Raw genomic sequence first — 22,829 nt, forward strand, 5'->3', positions numbered from 1 at the left:
TGAAAATATTTGTATGCCGACACCAGAACGGACGATTGTTCGCCTGTCAGTACACAATTCGGCCGACAGACCGCAGATTTGCAAGACTGGGCATGCTCAGAAAATAGAAAACACAGGGAAAGTTAACCATTACATGACATCACTTCTGCAGTCGGCGGACAAAATTCTTGTGCTGTCCTTGTGCTGTCTTTGCACTTTTCAGCAGACACCGACATCCCGGGGAGAAAAGAGGAACATTTGTAAGCCGACCATCGGTACGTGTGTACGGGGCTTTAGTTTTGTGTCTTGTCTTTGATCCCTAAGGCAGTCCCAGGAGGAAAGTTGAATGAAAAAAAAGTTGATTAGATTCCCAATGTGGATGGGGGAAACCTCCCTGCTGAGCTATTGTATTCTGACAGCAGGGAGACTTCCCTGATCAGTGTTGCAAGCTATAGCCTACAGTGCTGATCTAGTGGGGAAATCTGACCAGGGTAGTTGTGCAAAAGTCAATCCGTAGATCCTTCATGTATCCCAGCCTGCCCATACATGCATTGAAATTCTGTTGGTCCCTGTTGAACTGTCCAAATTTCAATCCATGTATAGCCAGCTGAACTAGCATACCAGCTGCTTCCTTATCTCTCTGGACTTTTTACTTCTACCTTCTCTGTCTATTTAATCTTGGACACCCTCTGTATTCCCACAGATTTCTTGTTTCTACACTCCCAGAGTCCCCATATGACTGTGCAATGGGAACTCCAGCAGTGAGATCCCTTTGTATGAGTTAGCAGGCCATTAGAAGGAGATACCACTCTCCCTGTTTGATCTCTTTCATATTAGGGGAGATGCCACAAAATAGCTGGGAATACCCCAAGGTTAGGGAAAAAAATTGAAATTTTCAAGATAGATGATGCTATAGTGGGACTATAGTGGGACTATAGTTTTAGGAAACCAGAGGGTAACTTAGGTGGCCACACTGTTTTAGGAAACCAGAGGGTAACTTAGGTGGCCACACTAAAAACCTGGATCCTTTTAAAGGAGGAAAAACTTACAGTGCATATTCGATTTTTATATCACAAAGTCTATAAAGAGCATATTGGGATATTTTTGACATAGCATGCCAAAAAAAAAAAAAGACCTCTTCTTTTCTCTGCGAATGCAAAAATGGGGTGTTGATCAGAAGAAATGGAAAGCACCTGAGTTAAATATATGAGTGTCACAGCAAAGGGTCTGAATACTTAGGACCATGTGATATTTCAGTTTTTCTTTTTTATTAAATCTGCAACAATGTCAACAATTCTGTGTTTTTCTGTCAGTATGGGGTGCTATGTGTACATTCATGAGGAAGAAGAATGAACTTAAATGATTTTAGCAAATGGCTGCAATATAACAAAGAGTGAAAAATTTAAGGGGGTCTGAATACTTTCCGTACCCACTGTATATCAAAAGTATTCCAATAGTGTAGAACTGTATATAAAATTGCTTAAAAATAAAATCACCAACTTTTCACAATATGATAGATAAAAGCAAGCATATATGCAGAAGCATATACCAGAATCAAACTGACCGCCTCGTATGATCGGCGGGCGTGGTGATATCATGAGTGTGGACTACCTACGCATTTCATCAGAATTGACGTATTCGCAGCAGCATGTGTCAAGATCGATAATTATTTCCTATTTGTCTATTAGGTCTACTAATGTGTCTATTATGTCATAGTAAAGAGTGTGAAAAATATCCTAAAGGTTTTACACCAAAACTATTATATTTTAACAGTTAGCACATACTGTAGGTAAAAGCAGCTGCAGTGATTTGCGGTCCATGTGCCCTCTACTTGTCAATTGACATCTATTTTTATATTTTTACAGGGTCTAAAAGAAAAGAAGTGGAAAGCAGAGGTGACTCACCTAACATGTCCTGTGCCAGAATCCTTTTCATTCTTCCAAGAACGTGCATCAAAGTCTAGTATGAGAGACATGTGGAAGCCCAGCTTTGAACAGTCAAAAAGAGAAGCTCAGGCACTCAGACTACTGGTTGACAGAAACAAAAATTTTACCACTCAGGACTTTTGGAACCTTGTTTTCAAACATTAAACTGAAGTCTAGGCATATGCCAAAAAATTCAGTTCTATATTCCTCAAAACCATGTTTAAATGTATGTTTAAATACATTTAGTAGATATTTACCTGAATCTCTCTGTATATCAGCTTTGTATAATTCCTTACATATCAGTCTGTATGAGGACTTGACATTAGTGTGCAGACTTTACTGCATTGCACAGTGCTGTCAGTCTAATACTGGGAGAATGCTAACAGTGAGAAAAACAGAGTGACAAGCCCATCATGTGGTGGTTGTAATTAATTATCATGAGCCTGGGGTGTGTAGGTGAGCAATCTGTATTTATGAATTGCAAGGAAGTAAAGTTAGGCCACTGACCGGGCTGGGTTGATATGCAGGACTGCCTGTACAACAAGAGCGGCTGAACAGAATTAAAAAACAAAAAACTTTGGAGGGTGGTAATTAAAACAGTTTATATGTTTATATTTTAGGTATTTGCCTGGAGTTGTACTTCGATATCAGAGTGAAGAAATGTCATCAAGGATTCCTCAAAAGGGTCCAAGGCTTTATTTTATTACCCAATCAAATTTTTTGTCATTTTTTTTCACACAAATAGAGCTTTCTTATGGTGGTATTTAATCACCACTGGGTTTTTTATTTTGTGGGACATAAGTGAAAAAAGAGTAAAAATTTTGAAAACGAAAAACTTTTTTTTTTTTAGTTTCTCTTATAAAATTTTGCAAATAAGTTATTTTTTTTTCAGAAATTTGGGCCAAAATTTATACTGCTACAAATATTTGGTAAAAGTAATCCAAATTAGTGGATATTATTTAGTCCGTGTGAAAGTTATAGAGTCTACAAGCTTTTGTGCCAATCATTGAAAATTGATCAAACCTAATCACACCTGATGTATCGACGGCCTATCTCATTTCTTGAGGCCCTGAAATGTCAGGATAATACAAATACCCCCAAATGACCCCTTTTTGGAAAGTAGACATTCCAGGGTATTTAGTAAGAGGCATGGTGAGTTTTTTGAAGTTGTCATTTTTTTCCCACAATTCTTGGGAAAATTAGGAAATACATTTTTTTTTTTACACAAAATTGTCATAATAACAGGTTATTTCTAACACACAGCATATGCATACTTGCAATTCCCCCCAAAATAAATTCTGCTACTCCTCCTGAGTATGGCGATACCACATGTGTGAGACATATGAATTATATGACGTCTGCCCGGAGGGAGAAAGTGTTCCTGCCGGTGTCATTTTACAATGCGCCGGTAGGGAAGTGGTTAAAGTAGTATTAAACTCTAGGAATAAAAGCTTTTTTTTCCTTTGACAGCACATGATTTTTAATTATTACCAGTTCACTTATTCTCATTTTACCCCAAAGACTCACTTTTTTGTTCCTGTAGCTGCCAGTGTCATTACAGTGCTACCCTGAACTTCTGCCAGGGAGTGCAAACTGCTCATATCAAGTAACACTCAGATGATATACTGGATTGGGTCTACGTCGCCCATGACTCTTTGCACCAACTGCCCATTGAGCATGCACGCTTTGCCTGTGCATTTATCTTCAGCTTATTGTGCTCATGCAAAACAGCACACAGTCTTGACGGGGAGTGCATTTGTGAAGGTGGCCCCAGGGAGCCCCTGCAAGGCAACTGAGCTTTGCTTTAAAGAGAAGTCTATAACTTTAACTGCAAAAAGACAGTATAAAGAAAAAGAGAAAAGCAGCTATACGAGTACATGAGGTCTGCAAATAATTATGTATTGTTTAAAAGGAGTGTTCAATACCACTTTAACTAAACTGACTGAAATAGAAATAAAAATCTTACTTGTGACTACATGTTCAATGTGTTATTGAAAAGCAAAAAATCAGCGCTCCACTCTTAAGATGAACCACTCTAGTTGTATCAATCCCAGAAATAAACGCGAAGATTCTAAAAAACACAGAATGGATAAAACGTCGGCCAATCTAAAATCAATATTCCATAGAAATTAAATAACAGTAGGAGATAGTATAGATAAGAATCTTCCAATCACAATAATTAAAAACCTTCCAATCACAATAATTAAAATCTCCAGAAAAATCCGAAAGCACAGAGGTATTGCAGGTAATGATAGAGGAAATAGATCAGAATGAGGTTCTATTGGTAATCGATGTAAAAAATTAAATGGTGAATGAAATAAAATTCATAAACAATAAATATCAAATTGATGAAATGTGCATAAAATGCCGTAACAATATTCAGTGATCAACTATCAGTGAATGAATAAAATAATCGGTATTAATACAAGGCATAAATTAATGCAGAAATCTGAAAAAAATATCTTGTGAAAAACCACAAAATGGATAAATCGTGGAAGAAATAAATAGTAATAATAATAATCAATGTGACTTTAAATATAAATAAGTGAATGAATGAAGTAGATATACAAAGTGCAGTAGTGCTACATAAAGTGCATAATGTCCATAAGTCCTTCAAAAATATATTTGGGTGATTAAGGTGCAGGGTGCTCAGGAAATTCAATAAAGGAATCCAGGTGAATAAACAGGGTGCAATCAAACTTCAAGTTACAGCCAGGTAAATGTGCGCAGGTGAGCAAGCAATCCAACACCGAATGCAGTGGCCGCTCACCTCCACAACACTCAGAACGAGCGTTATATGATGTAATTGTTAACTCCTCCCGGCCTCTCAATCTTCAGCAATATATTCCATCTATCTCCAATGGTTAAGCTCAATATTTATAAGAGGAAATCAACTGATCCCGGCTTAGGTGTATACCAATCTCTCTCGGTGCATCACCAGCCCCCAAATCAGTCTGACCGGAAGTCCCTGTCCTTCTCCTCCCTCAGGGAGGCATACAAAGATAAGGAGGTTCTGGCAGCAGAAAAAGTTTGGGGCCTCTCTGCAAAACCATTGCACAGAGCAGGTAATTATAACATGTTTGTTATTTTAGAAAAAAAATGTTGCGCTTTTAGCAACTTTAAGAGCCCGTTCACACCAATACGACTTGTCAGGCTACTTGTCAGCCAAACAAGTCGCGGTCCATTGTCTAATACAGGAACGGTTCTAATAGGAGCGACACAAGTCGCTCCGACTTAGAAAAAGGTTCCTGTACTACGGGTGACCTGGAGTGACTTGCATAGACATTAATTTTATGAAGTCCGTGCAAGTCGCGCCGAAGTCGCGCTGCACGCGACTTCACAGGTCGCCCCCCTAAGTCGGATCGCCATAGTGTGAACCGACTCTTAGTATATCTCTTTTTTTTTGTAGGGAATAGTAAAAGCCCATGTCAGTTTTTTTTTCCTTTCTGGATTACTGTTTCAAGGCACAACATGAAGTGAATGGAGATCTCTTTAGAGTTAGCGTTACCTACCTCTCTTAGTTGTCACTGGAACAACTATATAAGATATCTCAAAATATTGGATATTCCCCACTTTCTGTCCCAGTGACCATAATCACCAAGACAATTAGAATGAAGCTTCCCAATGGCGACACAGACAGCAATAAAGCCCTTATAAGGGTTCTAACTCAATCCTACCTACAGGGGAAATTAACAGATGACATGTGACATGTGGGTGTGGCATATGTCCTCCTTTGCATCTGTGGGTGCACCTGTGGATCCTTCCATATTGGGAAGACCATCCACACAGTTAGGAGACGCCTACGAGTCCATATTTATGAGATTTCAACATACCATTTAAAAGCTCCCATCGCCCATCATGTATGCTTACAACGCAATAGAGACCCAAAATATCTAAGCTGTTAGGTTGGTGAAGTAGTTTCCTGTAGCGCCAGGGGGGAGATTTTGATCGTATACTTTTACAACATGAGGTCAGGTGGATCTGGGAGTTGGAAGCGACCAAGCCACCAGGCCTCAATGATGGTCTAAGCCAGAGGTGTCAAACTCAATTTCATGGTGGGCTGCATCCCCATTTTGGTCGCCCTCAGAGGGCCAGTTCTATCTATAGCCCACCACTATCAGAAGTCAAGAGCCCCTACCCTATCATCCCTCACATCACAGTGTATCTCCTTCACCATGTGCTGCTGCTGGGAAGAAGCTGGAGGCAGAGCTGGGAAGCAGCAACTGCAGTGTCTGGAGGAGGGCTGGAGTCAGCTTCTGGAGTCTGCTGAATGCTGAGACCAGTGGAGGTGGAGAGTAGGGGGAGCTGCAGCTGCAGAGAGGTGCAGGATCTGTAGGAGGAGTTGTGTCCTCACCTCTACTGCCAACTGCTAATTTGGGAGGGTCCTCTCTGCATCTGCAGGGGGAAGCACAGGATCTGGCAGAGGAGATCTCTCCTCTCTGCTGCCATCTGCTGAGACAAGGTGGGGGCAGAGATGAGGGAGATGCAGCAGCTGCATGAGAGGTGCAAGGGCCACATGAAATGGCCTGGATGGCTGGATTCGGCCCGCGGGCCTTGTGTTTGACACCTGTGGTATAAGCTTTACTCTATTCTGGCCTTGAAAAGAGCTCTTTTCTGTTTCTTTTCTTCTTTTTTTTTTTTTCCTTTAAAAAAGCAAGTGGGTAATAATAATAATATCAATAATATTAGGAAATGCTCATACGTCATATCTAGAGTTTATGACAGCTCCTGATTGCTGTCTATATCATTTATGGCAATTGTGGCATGAGGGTATTGAGGGCATAGGGGTTTCATAGCAAGGGATAGTATCTTTTCTATATACAATATAAATTCATGTTTGATCGAAGCTAGATGTACTAGTGAGACATCTAATGGTGTCTATTGAGAATGCACGCTACTAATATCCCCCTGTAAACCCTTCCCTCATCTTCAATGGCTTTGATTGCTTTGGATTTAAAATGGCCGCTGCGGATGACGTTAGGACACCACGTGCGTCATCGCGCTTTGCGTTGTGACATCATTACGCACCAGGCATGCGCAATTGCATCACTGGCAGCCATTTTGTTTACATGATCTGTATACATAGTGTGACAGGAAGTCAGGTAAATCTGTGGATGTAGTCACAGACAGGAGATACATTTCCACCTGGTGTAGAAAGTTCACCAATTACTATAGGGTGTCGGCTGAAAAGGTAGCCAGGACGGCTTAAGCAAGTTGAAAGGCCTTCAGCTGTTCGGAATGAGGAAGTTAAGGTCTCTATAATTTGTCCAAAGGAAGTCTAAGGATTGCTGCCTCCTGTCGCCGTGTGGGCTGGGAGAGGAGGACAGGCAGATGTGTGCCCCCTGAAAGCTGTGTGAGCATGGGGAAGACCTCCTGAAGCGATGTGAAGCTGAGGAGGGTAACAAGTGTGAAGACTACTCAAGGTGAGGTCTTGGATCGTTTCTATGTGAAAAGAAACCAATGGACATTTCCTGTGTGAAGGGAAAATTAATTAAGACTGAAGACTACTCAAGGTGAGATCTTGAACTATTTCTATGTGGAAGAAATCAATTAACTGTTTGTTATGTGAAGCGACAAGCAAAGGGACATGTTCAATGTGAAGAGCAAAAGGGACATGTTCAATGGACATTTGTTGTGTGAAGATAAAACATGGACTATTGAGAGTCTGCTGTATGATCAGCCAAGTCTGCCCAACAGTAGGTTGGGGACAGACTTCATAAGATAGGTTCCGGTATGTGAGAAGGTAGCCGCCCACAGTGGCAAGGATTTCTTTTGTGTTTTATTTTTATTTTGATGTTTTTGATGCTTGCACTTGTGTGAAGAAAATAGCAAGAATAAACAAACTGTTTTGTTTGCAACCACTTCTCGGCTATCTCCCTGTGTAACGAACCCCCCCAAGGGGTCATCTACGCCTACCACCGAGCTAATCAACCCCACAATAGGAAGAACCAGGCTGTTTGAGAAGTATTGAACATTCCTTTGGCAAAGACGTTTTTGTTGCACATTTGCTACATGTGGCCAATACTCTCCAAAGCCATCAAAGTTGGAATCCTTATGCATCGGCTATATTGGAATACATGGATGCTTGAAAATAGCGGAGACTCTATGGAATACTTTGGACTCTCAGCGCTAAATAATCTTGAATACATCTTGTTGATGAGTGGCTGTGAACACTTTGAAAGTTTTATTATTGCACCCTGATCAATATGTGAGCAGAGCAGACACCCCGTGAGGGAGAAGAATCCATGCCTTTATAAAATAAGAAATGAAACAGGGAGTAAACATAACAATACAAGCTTATTACGGTAATCTCCTCTAGAACAGGAAATAACTGCTGCATACCAAGCACTAATTGATTTATCAGTGTGAGGGAGATGACTGGGGTTAGGCAGTGTGAACTATTTCCAGTTATCTGAGGCCTGTGTGTCCCCATCCCCCTGTGTCACTCACCACCTCTAGACCATGATATGGTGAATCCATCGGTCCTTGTCTAAAATCCCAAACGACCCACATTCCTTAGAAGTTGGTTCCTTGACTTACCTGAGATTATACAAGATGTATTATATGTATTATGCATGCTCTTTTCCAGGATTTTGTGTACAACTACCCATCAATGGAACTCTCAGCACCATGATTTGAGGAATTGTTTGCAACCTTTATCTCCTAAGTTAAGCCTACTTGACGCAACCTCATTAGGCTTCAATTTAATAAATCTTTTGGAAAGTCTCTTATTTCATCTCCATCACACTGATTCTTTACTTTGATGGCCATATAAAATCTTGCCAGTGGAGGATTTTTGAAGGGACTATGCCTGCATAAAATACCCTTACATCATAGGTCCAATGGGTGGAGTACAGGCAGCAGGTTGTTTTTAACAATGTACGGTATGTTTCTGTTTTGTGTGATAAAGTGCTGTGCTTAAGTTTTAGTGGTTCAATGAAGGGAACCACACCAATGTGATCAAAATAAATAATGTGCAAAATGTACATAAGTACTATATTGAGGTTACATGTATGACATATAAACCAAAATACCTAACAAGTGTTACAAAAAAATAGTGAAATAAACTTGTGGACCTAAAGTGCATGTACTCCGAGTAGAGGTGGTGTTAATTCCAAATTATACAGTGCAAATAATCCAGTGTTGAACTACAAATAAATATATATATATATATATATATATATATATATATATATATATATATATACATATATATATCAATCCTATAAAGTGTGAAGAAATTCTGTGATGGTAGACTGTTCTCAACAGGACGTTAAGTAGAACACCAGGGACGTGATATCCACCACCAAGAAAAATATATACGCTTACCAGAAAGCATGGACTCAGAAACCTTGCAGTGCTAAGTTAAACAGTCTGACAGGGAGATAAATCACCACAGGAGTGATCAATTGAGTGGTTCCAGGGGTTTCACACTAGCAGGCTGTAGTTAAAATTCCACTTTCTCTGGAAATTCATAGGATCCAAGCATCCAAAAAAACTTACATTCCATGGGTAGATTTTATCGCTTTAAATAAAAAATCCATCGATCTGTAAAACTGTGGTTTGCAATGGCCTGGCTGGGACTCGATTTCCCACTATGTTGGCACCCTTCTGCTTTTTTAAACAGCCGATGGGCCTGGTGGAGTGAACCCTGGTGGATAAGACATATAAAGAGAGGAAGATAGAGACACCTAGAACCCTGGTGCAATACTCATGCCTTATATGACTTACCTGTAGTGGGTGGTCATGGAAATCTGGTGAGTTTTCCTGTGCGACTATGGTGATGGAGCACTGAAATATAGCACAGAAAGCTCTTATGTTTGTCTGCAATACTTGCACAGCACGTTGGCACTTTAGGAAGCTGGTTTCTACAAGTTCACATGGAATATCTCTGCTGAAGTTTTCCATGTTGGATTGTTTTATAGTATTGATAAACTTTATTAATATTTTGAAGCACTGGACACTGTATTTTTAATTATAATTTAGAGAATAGAAGTATGTGCACTGGCTAGCGCATTGTAAAGGATAATAACCTGTTATTTTCCTGTTCTTGAACTCTATTTTCCCCAAAACAGTTTGTGTGGGCCAGTGTTAAAGGGCCCCACCTGAGCTGGCAGAAGCTAACATCCAGAGCTGTCCAGAAGTTGTACTCTACCTGGAGGCATTGCTGGGTTGCGGGTAGTGTGCCAAATTCTCGGGCTTAAGCCTGGCCCTGTTGTCTGAGAGTCCTCAAGAGAATTAGTCTGAGCATTTATTGTTATTTCCTCTTTGGTCACTTAGTATGTAATCTCTCAGGCGGAGAGCTATTGTTTATGCTTTGGTACTGCAGTGCACACAAGTTCGTCCCTTGAGGTACCTGAGTTGACTGCATTGTATCAGTTATTGAACTGGTCTTTTATGTGTTAATGTTGAACTACCTATTTACTGCGCTACTGTCAACTTTGGTTTGCCAATATAAACTGTTTATCTTCCATTAAGCAGTGTATGCTATTCTTGCATAACTGCTGGGAGTTCCCGACTGAGGTATTCTGGTGGTACCAGTAAGACTAAGGTTCTGGCTACGGCCAGAGAATGAGCAGAGGACCCAATACTTCCAGTGGCTCCTGCGAGGGTAGCGCTACACAGACATTAGTGGTGAATAGGTGAATCCTACCAGCTGTGTCATTGTGTTCTGACAGAGGGGAAACTTCTCCTCCATCAGAATACACAGAGCAGTGTTGTAATCGATAGACTACAGCATTGATTGAGAGGAAGTTTTCCAGCTGGGCGGCTGTACAGAAGTCAATTGAAAGATCAACTTCTGTACAACCACAGTGACCATACATTGATTGATATTGGGCAGATCACTGCTGAACCAACCAAATTCCAATCAATCTACAGGCAGCTTAGAGTATAACTAAAAATAAAACTTTTTTTTTTAGTTTTGGATAGGGTAGAGATGGATTAGAATACCTGTCAGGTTTTTAGTGGCTGTCTGTGCTCCAGGGAGATTCACACTCTCTATTAGTTCTGTTTACCAGTATTAATGAAAACGAAAGCAAAAGAAAATCCAAAATGTTGGGTTCTCCCCAGAAAAGTAATCGAGGGGAAATCTAATGGGGACGCCAAGAGAGTCCCTTAATTTGCGGGGATTTCCTCACTTCCTGTTTTGGCTATGGGACAGTAAGTGAAGGTAATTCTCCCCATTGGGCAAAGAGGGTAAAAATAAACCTTTCATGGTTTATGACCCTCCCTTACTCTATCCAAAATGAAAAATAAGTTTTGCCTATAGTTCTACTGTAAGAATCCATGCACACTGGGCTTTAAAAAAATGCTGGTTCTTCTGCCAGAAAACTCCTTTCATAAACGCAAACCAGAAGGGTTTTTCTGCATCTAAACGCTGAGCTTAAAATACGCCTCTAAGCGTCCTAATGTGCATGAACACAAGCTGCTTCTACAGGCAAAACTCCTGTAGAAGGAGCATTTTTTAAGCCCAGTGTGTATGAACCCTATGTCCCTTGGGCAGATACATAAGGTAAAAAGTCCTTGTCTGCAAGCAAATCTGTCGCTCCCTAAACATTCTCCTAGCAAGTTCCAGTGCTGGAAGAATGTTTAACTTTTTCAGATGCAGCAGCTTCTGAAGAGCATTGCATACTGCAGAGGGGAGGCTTGTAGGATATGTTTGGTACCCATACAGATTGAATTCTGGGCTTTATTAACCCTTTCAATGTCACTACAATGTAGATGTGAAAGAACAAAAGATCCACAACTGTCAACTGCAGGGTAATTAAAATGCTCCCTTGCAGTGGGCCTGCCCCTGCATTACAAAGGTTAAATGCTCATGTAGAGCCCTCAGAGCTACTGTTCTGATAAATTTCGTTTTTGGCCTCTCTGTAATCAGGGAGACATGGTTTGATTAGCCAGGTCTGCTCTAGACTTCAAAGGTATGGGTTCATTAGCTTCCCTCTGTCTCCCAGGGAATCCTGGGACATAGTGGGTGGGGGAATCCTGAACCAAGCCTGCATATTGATATGTTCTCAGGCAATCCCTGGTTATTATGCAGGTGACCAGCAGGGGGCTGAGAGAGGTATAAATAGGCCAGAGTCCAGAGCAGAGGGCTCTTGGTCCTGGGGGAGTAAGTCCCAGCCTGAGGGCTGCGGCAACGTGGACTGCAGCATTTCTGTGGGGTCCCAGCTACAGCTTGGCTGGGTGACCTCTGAGTCTCTGACCTATCCTTCAGACTTTCAGAAAGTCCACTACAGATCTGGTACATAGACAACTGAAGTACTGAAGTTTGCTGAACCTGCACTTGGCTGTCTGAAAATCAGAAACAGTGAATACTTGCTAATTGGATCCATAGACTTCCCTTAACTTCTTTGGAAGACCTTTGGTTGCTACCCTTTGCATTCAGGACTGGGTATCTTTTTGGATTCCTGTTTGTTTGCTGCTCGGATCTACAACTATTTTCACTCTGAAATTTTGATTAAGTTTAAAGTCCTCATTGTTCAAGTATTGTTGCCTGGAGTATCCCTAGGCTCAACCCTACCCAATCCAAGTTCTACCTCAAAAATAAAAAAAAACACAAAAAGAGTTGCACGGCATGTTCACTGATTCTGGATACTGAAATGTTGTGTGCTTGGCTGCTGTGTGTCTATTAGTGAATTAAACCCGGGACCAAATCACCAGACCAATCTGTTCTTTGTGCTACACTCACTTTGATTTATGGGCTGCAAAAAATGTTTACCTACCCAATCCCCTTCTACTGCATTCTTTTGGACCAATCCCTGCATCTCCTTCTTCCTATGCTCCAGTGGTCACAGGTCCTCTAATGTTATCAAGTCCAATGCAAAGCCCATCGCCTTGCACTGGACATGAGCTCAACTAACACTGCCTTTTCCGGACCAGTAAACCTAAACAAGGAGTAAAAACTTAGAGAGTAAATCATTTTTTATTGGGGAAAAAACAATCCCCTCTGGGTGATTAATGTACATTGCAGTGAATTTAACAAATTTTGCAGCAGATTCCGACCTTTTGTTACTATGAAGAACTAGGTCTTTGTTTCACCATAGTACAAAAAATTCAGCCCAGCGCTCACTCCGAATGGGAAGACTGGCGTGCTGCTCTCCTCAGGCAGGGAACTCCAAAGCGGGTACATAGAAAAGAAAGGAAGAGGAGGCGCAAACACCTAGAGCATTACCCGTGGTCAATGTAGCTAATATTTAATAAAAAATGCCAATGTATAAATAGGGCCTATGTAAAATATAGGCAGGAATACACCGATGGGAGGGAACCTAGGAGAGGCAGACACAGTCATGAAAAAGAAGACCATCAAGTGACATTCTGCACCAAGTACAATCAAAAGGCATTTGCTATTAAAAACATCTTGGAAAAGCATTGGGGCATCCTAGAAAAAGACCCTCTACTTTCAGGAGCAATCCCAAAGAAACCTAAGGTGATCTATCGCAGACCAAGAGATTTGAAGAGTGTGATAGCACCTAGTCGAGTTAAACCTGGTAAGAAAGAGATGGCACCAATGTGGAAGACCATTTTCGACCAGAAGGGATACTACAGATGTGGAGTGTCCAATTGCGGATTATGCCAATATATGTGGCACCGGAAAAAAGAGGTCATGGGGATAGATGGGAGAGTACATGCCACTAAACAGTTCATTAACTGTTCCACCGAGTTTGTGGTATATGGCCTGGTCTGCCCCTGCGGATTTCTTTATGTAGGACGAACCTCACGTACCTTTAGAACTAGGTTTGGTGAACACAAAAGAAACATCCACAAAGGCTTTGACAAACATTCCCTCTCTTGCCACTTCCGGGACGTACATGACAAAAAATCCATAGGTCTGAGAGCCTTTGGAATAGAGTCCATTACAGGCTACACAGATGCTGGCCTTAGGTTCCAAAAGCTGTGCAGTAGAGAAACATACTGGATTCACCTACTGGGTTCTTTGGCTCCCAGGGGATTGAATGAGGGCTTAGACATCTCAGCTGTGATCCGTTGATGTAGGTCTTGTGCCACCCAGCACCGTAGTCAAGGAAAATATAGAGTGAAGACAGGATTAGGGAAAGGGGGGGGGGTGAGATGGAAGAGGTTTCAGGGGATCACTGAAGAATTCCAAGTGTTAGGCAGTAACAGCAGTCAGGTTTTTCACTATACGAGACATCATTTGGGCACGAGCACCTAGGGTGGACTTGGTCCACAATTCTTTGTTGTTTTTTATAAAAAATTTTTATAAATTTAACAAATAATATATTTTACATGAAAATTATTATAATTTTAACCACTATTGCACTTTAGCAGATTAATCAAATAATGGTTTTAAATGATTTTAGTTGCATCCACATTGGATATGGACTTTCTACGGGTTGGATGCACATACAAATTAATGTGTCTCAACTAACCTTAGTTCCATATTTTATATATTTGATAGCTATAAGATGCTTGTATTTGATATATGCCAGGAGGGAGGGGACGTGATTATTCAGTGCTCCACACGGGTATACGAGTGTGTATATATCTATATATATGGGTATATGCACACCATTCATGCACACGGTCAATCCACGATTGGATTGATGACATGTTTATGCATTGTTATTGGACTCCGGGTTGGAGAATATTATCCCTGCATAGCCAGCGGTTACAGTGATGGAAAGGGAACTTTTCCTCCTACCCCTACGTTTGGGGCCTTTTTCTTGAGGCAAACTCGCACTAACATAGCTATGCGAGATTACATCTTCAGGGTGCAGTACATCACTGCAGCCGCTAGGTGGCGGCAGTTAATGCCAAACGAGTGGAGAACGTTTACAGGTTCCCACGGCAACCAGCAGGGGCGGGCCTCACATTGCATCACGATCCCAGAAGTATGTTGACACGGGTCCCAGGGCGCAGAGTGGCGGGTGAGCGTCCTGAGACCCGGGACCAACGCCGATCCCGAACAGGAAGCTGCGGACACATGTACACAACAGGGGGAAACATTTACACCACCGATGCCGCTGCTACATAGAACAGGAGGATATGGGCCAGTAATCATGGCGGGGTATGTACGAAGTGTATGCAATCTCCCTAATATGTTGTTAACCATCCAGCTTCCTGTTAACAAGTGTCCACTCTGAACATACATATATGAACATACATATACCAATAACAATAGTCATCCTAATGGTTTCACTCCTGACTCATTGGCCCATATATGCACACTTTCTGATGGGCACATTATGATCTTTCAGACCAAGATGAGCAAGGGGTTAACTTTCACATAAGGCTGAGAGAGCCATTATTAGAAGCACTGGATGGTCCCGCCCTCGTTCTCCTAAAGGGAGGAGGGAGGGAGGGGGATTGAACTGATGCAATTAAAGCTGTTATATATATTTGTGATATGCATGTGGTAAGACCAGCTCTGAGGAAGGGGGCCTGACCCCCGAAACGCGTTAGCGGTCCTGACTGAAGGACTTGTTCCAGTTCACACATGGTGGATTCTTGTAACATGTTTTTATCTTTATGTCTGTGAGTATGCATTTGGCATTTTTTATTAAATATTAGCTACATTGACCACGGGTAATGCACTAGGTGTTTGCGCCTCCTCTTCCTTTCTTTTCTTTGTTTCACCATATATCAGACTCATTCTGAATTGGAGGGTCTGTGTTGTATATTTGTTAAGTACTGTGTATTGCCATTTTATGAAAATGTTATGGCATTTCTGCTTTAACAAATAGTAATAGAAGTTAGAGCAGGAAGTTTGTGTGATTAAAGTAGAAATATAGGCAAAATATTTATATTTTATATTATAACTTCTGTCAGATTTTTTTTCGCCATCTGTGTCCCATTGCGGACGTAGCACTATTCCCAAGGGAGCTGCTGATGACAGGTTCCCCTTTGTTACCATTAGCAACAGTAGAACATTCTGACATGTTTCCAAGTGTTTTTACCTCAGACAAGGACCAGTCCAGTTTCTTTGGTTTTTATGTTTTATTAGGAACTTGGATAGGAGAAGGGATGAGTGGGATACTCCCAACGGAACTAAACTATGCACAATAAGCAGGGGCAAAATGCTATGATAAATGCTGAATAATGCTGATTAAATGCTGATTAAAGCTGGTTAAATGCTGAGTAATGCTGAGTTAAGCTAGTCACGGCTAGGCTGCCTAATTCACTTTGCCTTTTAACTGTGAAAGAGTCCTTTAGCTTTCTAAGGCACTCCTTTCCCAAAGGTGCTGAGCAACTTCAGGGCCCTTCCTGACGCCCCCTTTACTCCCTAATCTTCAGGGCTTTACAACTTGGCACCCCCTTTTACAGTAACACTCTGGGTTAGCTGGCTCTTGGATCCCCTTGATCTTTCTGGAGCGGTCCACTCTCTTAGGCAGACCCCCCCCGGGCAGATGCTTAGGTACTCACGATACTGTTTTCCAGAAGAATCCTGCCCCACAGCTCTACTTGGTCAGCACACACTGGATCCTCTACAGCACAGCTCATCCCCTGGTCCCTAGGCCGACTGCCTGGACCACCTTCCTCAGCAACAGGAGGAGAGACAGCCATCACCCTCCTACTGGGACCTGGCTTCCTGCCCAGACACTCAGTCACATGCTCCCTCCAGATTTATTACCAATCCCAGGATGCATTGCAGCAATGCCCACCCACTGGGACAGTCATAAACCCTGGTGTGCTATTGGCTAGGTTTCCTCCACTGTCCAACAAGGTCCCTCATTGGATACAGTGGGGAGACTCCCCAGACTCAACAGAACACACCTGAAAACATGTGACAGGCTAACTGACATATCAGACCCTCCTGATAAGCAGAACCGGGTCACATATATGTTTCACCTAGCACCTACTTAGGAGGGTGCTACACAGAGATTTCCCTTCACATCCTGTCCCCTAGCCAAACAGGAAGTGAGAGAAAGTCCCTGCAAATTAAGGGAATTCCTTAGGGACCCCCAGGTCACCAGAACAAGTATCCCCATTGGAAGATTTCTCCTCTATTACTTTTCTGGGGACAACCCAAATATTGGGATTTTCTTTTTACTTTAATTTTCAATAATGATAAACAGAGCAAATAGAGAGGGGGAATCTCCCTAACAGAGGCACAGATAGCAATAAAAACTGACAAGCGTTCTACTCCCTCTCCACTCTATCCAAAACAAAAAAAACATTTTTCCTTTAGTTATACTTTAATAAAGATGGTGACCTGTTAACAGTCTGTCTGCACGGCTGAAACACAACAATGGTAACAAAGATACTTGACCCCTGTGTGCAGCCTCCTCAGAAATATCTGCAGTATGTTGGCTAGCCTGCAGTGCCCTGGGATCTCGGATATGAAAATGTCCTACCTACTTACTAGCACCTGGCCGGGATGGGGCCTCACCTGAGAGACAGATGGCCTTGCTTCTTGAAGCGTAACTCCAACTTTTGTTGATAAAAAAAACATTCCCCTTTGGGTGATCTCTGTACATTGCAAGAATTAAAACAACCTTTGTTGCAGATTCCTACCTTTTGTTATTCTGAAGAAATCACTGTTTGTTCCTCTGTGCCCCTGTGTTAAGTGAGTCTAATGGGAGTAGTTTAATAGTTATCAATCAGCTGTGCACATGCAGAGCACTAATGAGGAAAGCTGCTGGGCCTGCATCGCTTTAGACGTGTTTCTATTGGTAGTATCTTACCAAAAATGAAATTTTTGTTCCAGGACATGCCTGAAATCTTACTTGTATCTTAGTGCAGACTTACGGGAAAATCAGTAAGCCAATCACACAAGCAGGAAATGGTGTTTCTGGGGTGTGGTCAGTACACATTCTGTGTACTGAACAACTCCTGGTAGCCATGTTGCGTTGTAATTTCAGAAAATTACAGCGGCTGCAGATTGAAAAGGAAATGTATTTTTTAATAACATTCAATTACAATATGACTTGTGTCGCAGTTGTGTATGCTATATTATTTTTTTCCCCACAAAAGTGGAGTTACCCTTTAACTCAGTAGGTTCCGAATACAATAGGATGTCTCAACTCTGGGATTCGATTCTTCTTACGTAGATTCAGTTCAAGCCTTGGAACAGTATTTTAAACCAGCTACAAATGCTTTAGTGGTCAGAGTTCATTTCCACAGATGTTGTAAGGCTCGGGGAGTATTCAGCACTATGTTAGTGAGCTGAGACAGTAAGTAGCACGGTGCAGACTATTACATGAGGAAATTATTATAGGCCTGCTTAATGAAAAGACTACAAACCCAAAATTGGCATTAAAAGCAGGTGTTTGAGAGGCATTAAAACACCACTCAAACGCCTATGGACAAGGTTCAATAGACAGCACACATTGCTGTTCACAATACAAAAACATTAAGCGTTAGCTTTGCTACAAAATTGAAGCCTCATGTTGAGTCAGAAGGCATTTGAAACCCTTCAACGCCTTCCATTCAAGTCTTTGGCAACGCTCAGCAAATGCACTGGCAGGCGTTTGCAGCATGGTTGCAGTGCGGTGGCGGGGCGTTAAAATTTGTTTATTTCTGTCACTTCCCATTGTAGAGCGGATTTAGCGTGCATTAGGGGTTGTTCACACTTGGCAAAATTTCTAACGATTAACAAGCACTCCTATAGCCTTAGTATGGGCGTTAGACAGACATTTTCTAAGCATTAACGAGGAGCTAAAAATGCTCCCCAAATGCCCTATGGGCAGTTCTGAAGCGCTTGATGAGCTTTAAGATGTGTTAAAACTGCTCCACAAATGCCTATTCCATTACAGTTAATAAGCTAATCTTAACGCCCCGCAATTGCTCGGCAACTGCCTGCCTGACCATAGACTTGAGTGAGAGGAGTTAAAAAGGCTTCAAACGCCTCCTGACTCAACATGAGGCTTTAATTTTGAAGCGACGTGATGCTAAGGCTTCATGTTTTGATAGTGTAAACAGCACCATGTGGGGCATTTTTGAGGGGCATTTTTAGCGCCTCTCAAACTCCTGCTTTTAATGCCTAACGCTCATCAAATGCTTCAAAACCGTGCATAGGGAGTTTGGGGAGCGTTTTTAATGCTTGTAAAACACACCATACTAAAGCTCATTGACGCCATTCTGACACCCATACTAACGCTATACAAACACTATAGGAGCATTTGTTAAGCGTTAGAAATTTAGTCAAGTGTGAACAAGCCCTAAGTTTGCTAAGATCTTTGGATTTAGGGTGCCGGATGGATATGGCTGTGCTGGAATCCTGTAATATGCTGTGCCCCACATAGGGTAAGGAAGCTCTGGTTCAAGTACAAAAACTTTTGTTATAAATCTATCCAGCACCACACCCATATGTTTCCTTCATTAGGAAGTGCATGGTCCATTGTGGCCCCATCAACAACCATTCGATCAAGACACCAGCATTCAGCCAATACACTTCCCAATTTTATTCAGGTCAAAATGCAGAAGCCATATACAAAAAGCAAAATCAATAACAAATACCACTGATATTTTAGGGCCACAAAGACTTTCTGTCACCTTAAGAAATGTAAGAGGCAACACAAACTATACACAAGTGATTAAGGAAAATTCATCTCAGCTGTGTGAATACAGTTGCCAGAAACACATTCCCCAGGGCATGACAGAGCACAATCTGAAAAGCCAAAACTCCATGCTAAAAATTAATGGTGATTAGTAGGGTTGAGCGGACACCTAGATGTCCGTGTTCGACGGGTTCGGCCGAACTTTAAAAAAAAGTCCGGGTCCGTGTCCCGGACTTTTACCGAACTTTTCCCGGACACCGAACCCCATTGAAGTCAATGGGGACCCGAACTTTAAGGCACTAAAATGGCTCTAAAACACCAAAGGAAAGGGCTAGAGTGCTGCAAATGGCAGCAAAACGTAATTAAGAGCATGGCAAGTGCTCTGCAAACAAATGTGGATAGGGAAATAACTTAAAACAACAAAAAAAAACAGAAAAATAAAACAATGTTCTTCTTCATCTCTGAAGGACGAGGCCCATATGGAGTAGGAGGGAGGTTGAGGTGGTGGTGGATGTGGCGGTGACATAGGCGTGCGCACAGGGTGTGCTGGGTGTGCCTGGGCACACCCTAATCACCTAGGGCACATAGCATTGCCAGTGAGGAGATGGGAAAGATCTCCCTGGGACCTGCTCTGCTCTATTTCTCCTTGCCTACAGGTACATGGCCCCGATACATTACTCTCCCTGCTGGCAAACACATGCATGTGTATTTCAACTTTGGGGTGCACACCTTAATGCAATAGGCTGCGCACACCTATGGGCGGTGTAGGTGGAAGCGGCGGTGGAGGAGGACCAGGGCCGGATTAACAGCATCATGGGCTTGGTGCTGAGGATTTTGAAGGGCCTTAAGGGCCGTGCCTTGCCATGCACCCAGAGGAGGAAGGGTGCAGCCATGCATGCCTAATTCAACATGGGATGCTGTCTCTGAAGCCCATAAACACATCCATGCATCGCCAACTGTCCCTCCTTGTCCGGCCTTCACGCTGTGTGGGGAGGTTCTGAGGGTGCTGCCTGGGGAAGCGAGCATAGAAGCCAGACTTCTGTGTTTACAAGTGACAGAAGAGCGGTAACAGTGAATATGGCCAACCCGGGGCCTATATAAAAGGTAGGGGCCTGGAGCTGCAGCTCCAATAGCCCCTACATTAATCTGGCCCTGAGGAGGAGGACGAGGTAGCCAACACTGCTTCTTTTCAAAAATTTTAAATGAGGGTACACCCCAAAAGAGTGAGAAAGAGCAAAAATGGAACAATGGGTGGGTAAGGTCGGTATCCATTGCTATTCTGCATAAGGTACGGAAAAGTCCCGTGGGATCCATGCCTGGTTCATTTTAATGAACGTGAGCTTGTCCACATTGTCTCTGGACAGGCGGCTGCGCTTGTCTGTTATAACGCCCCCAGCCGTGCTAAATACCCGTTCAGATAATACACTGGCTGCAGGGCACGCCAGCACCTCCAAGGCGTAAAGGGCAAGCTCAGGCCATGTGCCCAATTTGGAGACCCAGAAGTTGAAGGGGGCAGACCCGTCATTCACTACATGTAGGCGTGTGCACACATACTGCTCCACCATGTTGGTAAAATGCTGCCTCCTGCTAAGACGTTCCATCTGAGCTGCTGGTGCTGCTGTTTGTTGTGGCGTGCTGACAAAGCTTTTCCACATTTCGGCCATGCTAACCCTGCCTTCTGAGGTGCTGGCGGTGCCCTGGTTGCGTTGGCGACCTCCTCCTCCTCCTCCTCTGCCTTGTGCTTCCACTGTGGCCCCGCTGTCAGATGGGAATGCCAGCAGCATGGCGTCTACCAGCGTGCGCTTGTACTCGCGCATCTTGCGATCGCGCTCCAGTGAGTGAATTAAGGACGGTACGTTGTCCTTGTAACGGGGATCCAGCAGCGTGGCCACCCAGTAATCAGCACAAGTTAGAATGTGGGCAACTCGGCGGTCGTTGTGGAGACACTGCAGCATGTAATCGCTCATGTGTGCCAGGCTGCCCAGAGGCAACGAAAGGCTGTCCTCTGTGGGAGGTGTATCGTCCGTGTCCTCTGTATCCCCCCAGCCACGCACCAGTGATGGCCATGAGCTGGCCTGGGTGCCACCCTGCTGTGAACATGGTTCCATCTCCTCCTCCAGCTCCTCCTCCTCCTCATCCTCCTCATCCTCCAGAACTGTGCCCCTGCTGGACAATTGCGTCCCTGGCGTTTGCGTGTGCAGGAACCCACCCTCGGAGCCCCTTGTGAATGACTGCCCTGAAAGCCTTGGAAATGTTACCTCTTCATCCTCCTCCTCCTCCTCATCCTGTGCCACATCCTCTTCCATCATCGCCCGAATTGTTTTTTCAAGGAGGCATAGAAGTGGGATAGTTAAGCTGAGAACGGCGTCATTGCCACTGGCCATGTTGATGGAGTACTCAAAACAGCGCAACAAGGCACACAGGTCTCGCATGGAGGCCCAGTTATTGGTGGTGAAGTGGTGCTGTTCCGCAGAGCGACTCACGCGTGCGTGCTGCAGCTGAAACTCCACTATGGCCTGCTGCTGCTCGCACAGTCTTTCCAGCATGTGCAAGGTGGAGTTCCACCTTGTGGGCACGTCACATATGAGGCGGTGAGCGGGAAGGCCGAAGTTACGCTGCAGCGCTGCCAGGCGAGCAGCAGCAGGGTGAGAACGCCGAAAGTGCGCACAAACGGCCCGCACTTTCTGCAGCAGCTCTGACATATCGGGGTAGTTTTTAAGGAACCTCTGCACCACCAAATTCAGCACATGCGCCAGGCAAGGGATGTGCGTCAAACCGGCTAGGCCCAGAGCTGCTATGAGATTTCGCCCGTTATCGCACACCACCAGGCCGGGCTTGAGGCTCGCTGGCAGCAACCACTCATTTGTCTGCTGTTCCATGCTCCTCCACAACTCCTGCGCGGTGTGTGGTTTGTCCCCCAAACAGGCAAGTTGTAAAACTGCCTGCTGTCGTTTACCCCTGGCCGTGCTGAAGTTGGTGGTGAAGGTGTTACGCTGTCCGGATGAGGAGGCGGTAGAGGATGAGGAAGCGGAGTAGGAGGAGTTAGGAACAGGAGGCAAACTGAAGCGCCCTGCAATCCTCGGTGGTGGAAGGACATGCGCCAAATTGCTATCCGCCTCAGGCCCATCCGCCACTGCATTTACCCAGTGTGCCGTTAGGGAGATATAACGCCCCTGACCGTGCTTACTGGTCCACGTATCCGTAGTTAGGTGGACCTTGGCACAGATGGCGTTGCGCAGTGCACACCTGATATTTTCCCCCACTTGGTTGTGCAGGGAAGGGATGGCTTGCCTGGAAAAGTAGTGGCGGCTGGGCACGACGTACTGTGGGACAGCCACCGACATAAGGTTTTTAAAACTGTGCGTCTCCACCAGACGGAATGACAGCATTTCAAAGGCCAATAATTTTGAAATGCTGGCATTCAGGGCCAGGGATCGCGGGTGGGTAGGGGGGTACTTCCTCT

The 22,829-nt window shown here is 43.6% G+C and overlaps 1 protein-coding gene across 1 annotated transcript in view; it reads left to right on the forward strand.

The window, feature by feature from the left end:
- Positions 1–2,287, forward strand: part of FUT10 (fucosyltransferase 10) — a 48,885-nt gene extending 46,598 nt beyond the window's left edge. Inside the window, exon 5 of the mRNA XM_082243218.1 lies at positions 1,845–2,287. Coding sequence (XP_082099344.1) covers positions 1,845–2,069 — 225 coding nt within the window. The 3' untranslated portion in view covers positions 2,070–2,287. The remainder of the gene's footprint in view (positions 1–1,844) is intronic.
- Positions 2,288–22,829: the final 20,542 nt, after the last annotated feature.

Source organism: Pelophylax lessonae (genome assembly GCF_965119305.1).
Source record: "Pelophylax lessonae genome assembly, chromosome: 1".
In the NCBI taxonomy this organism is placed as follows: domain Eukaryota; kingdom Metazoa; phylum Chordata; class Amphibia; order Anura; family Ranidae; genus Pelophylax; species Pelophylax lessonae.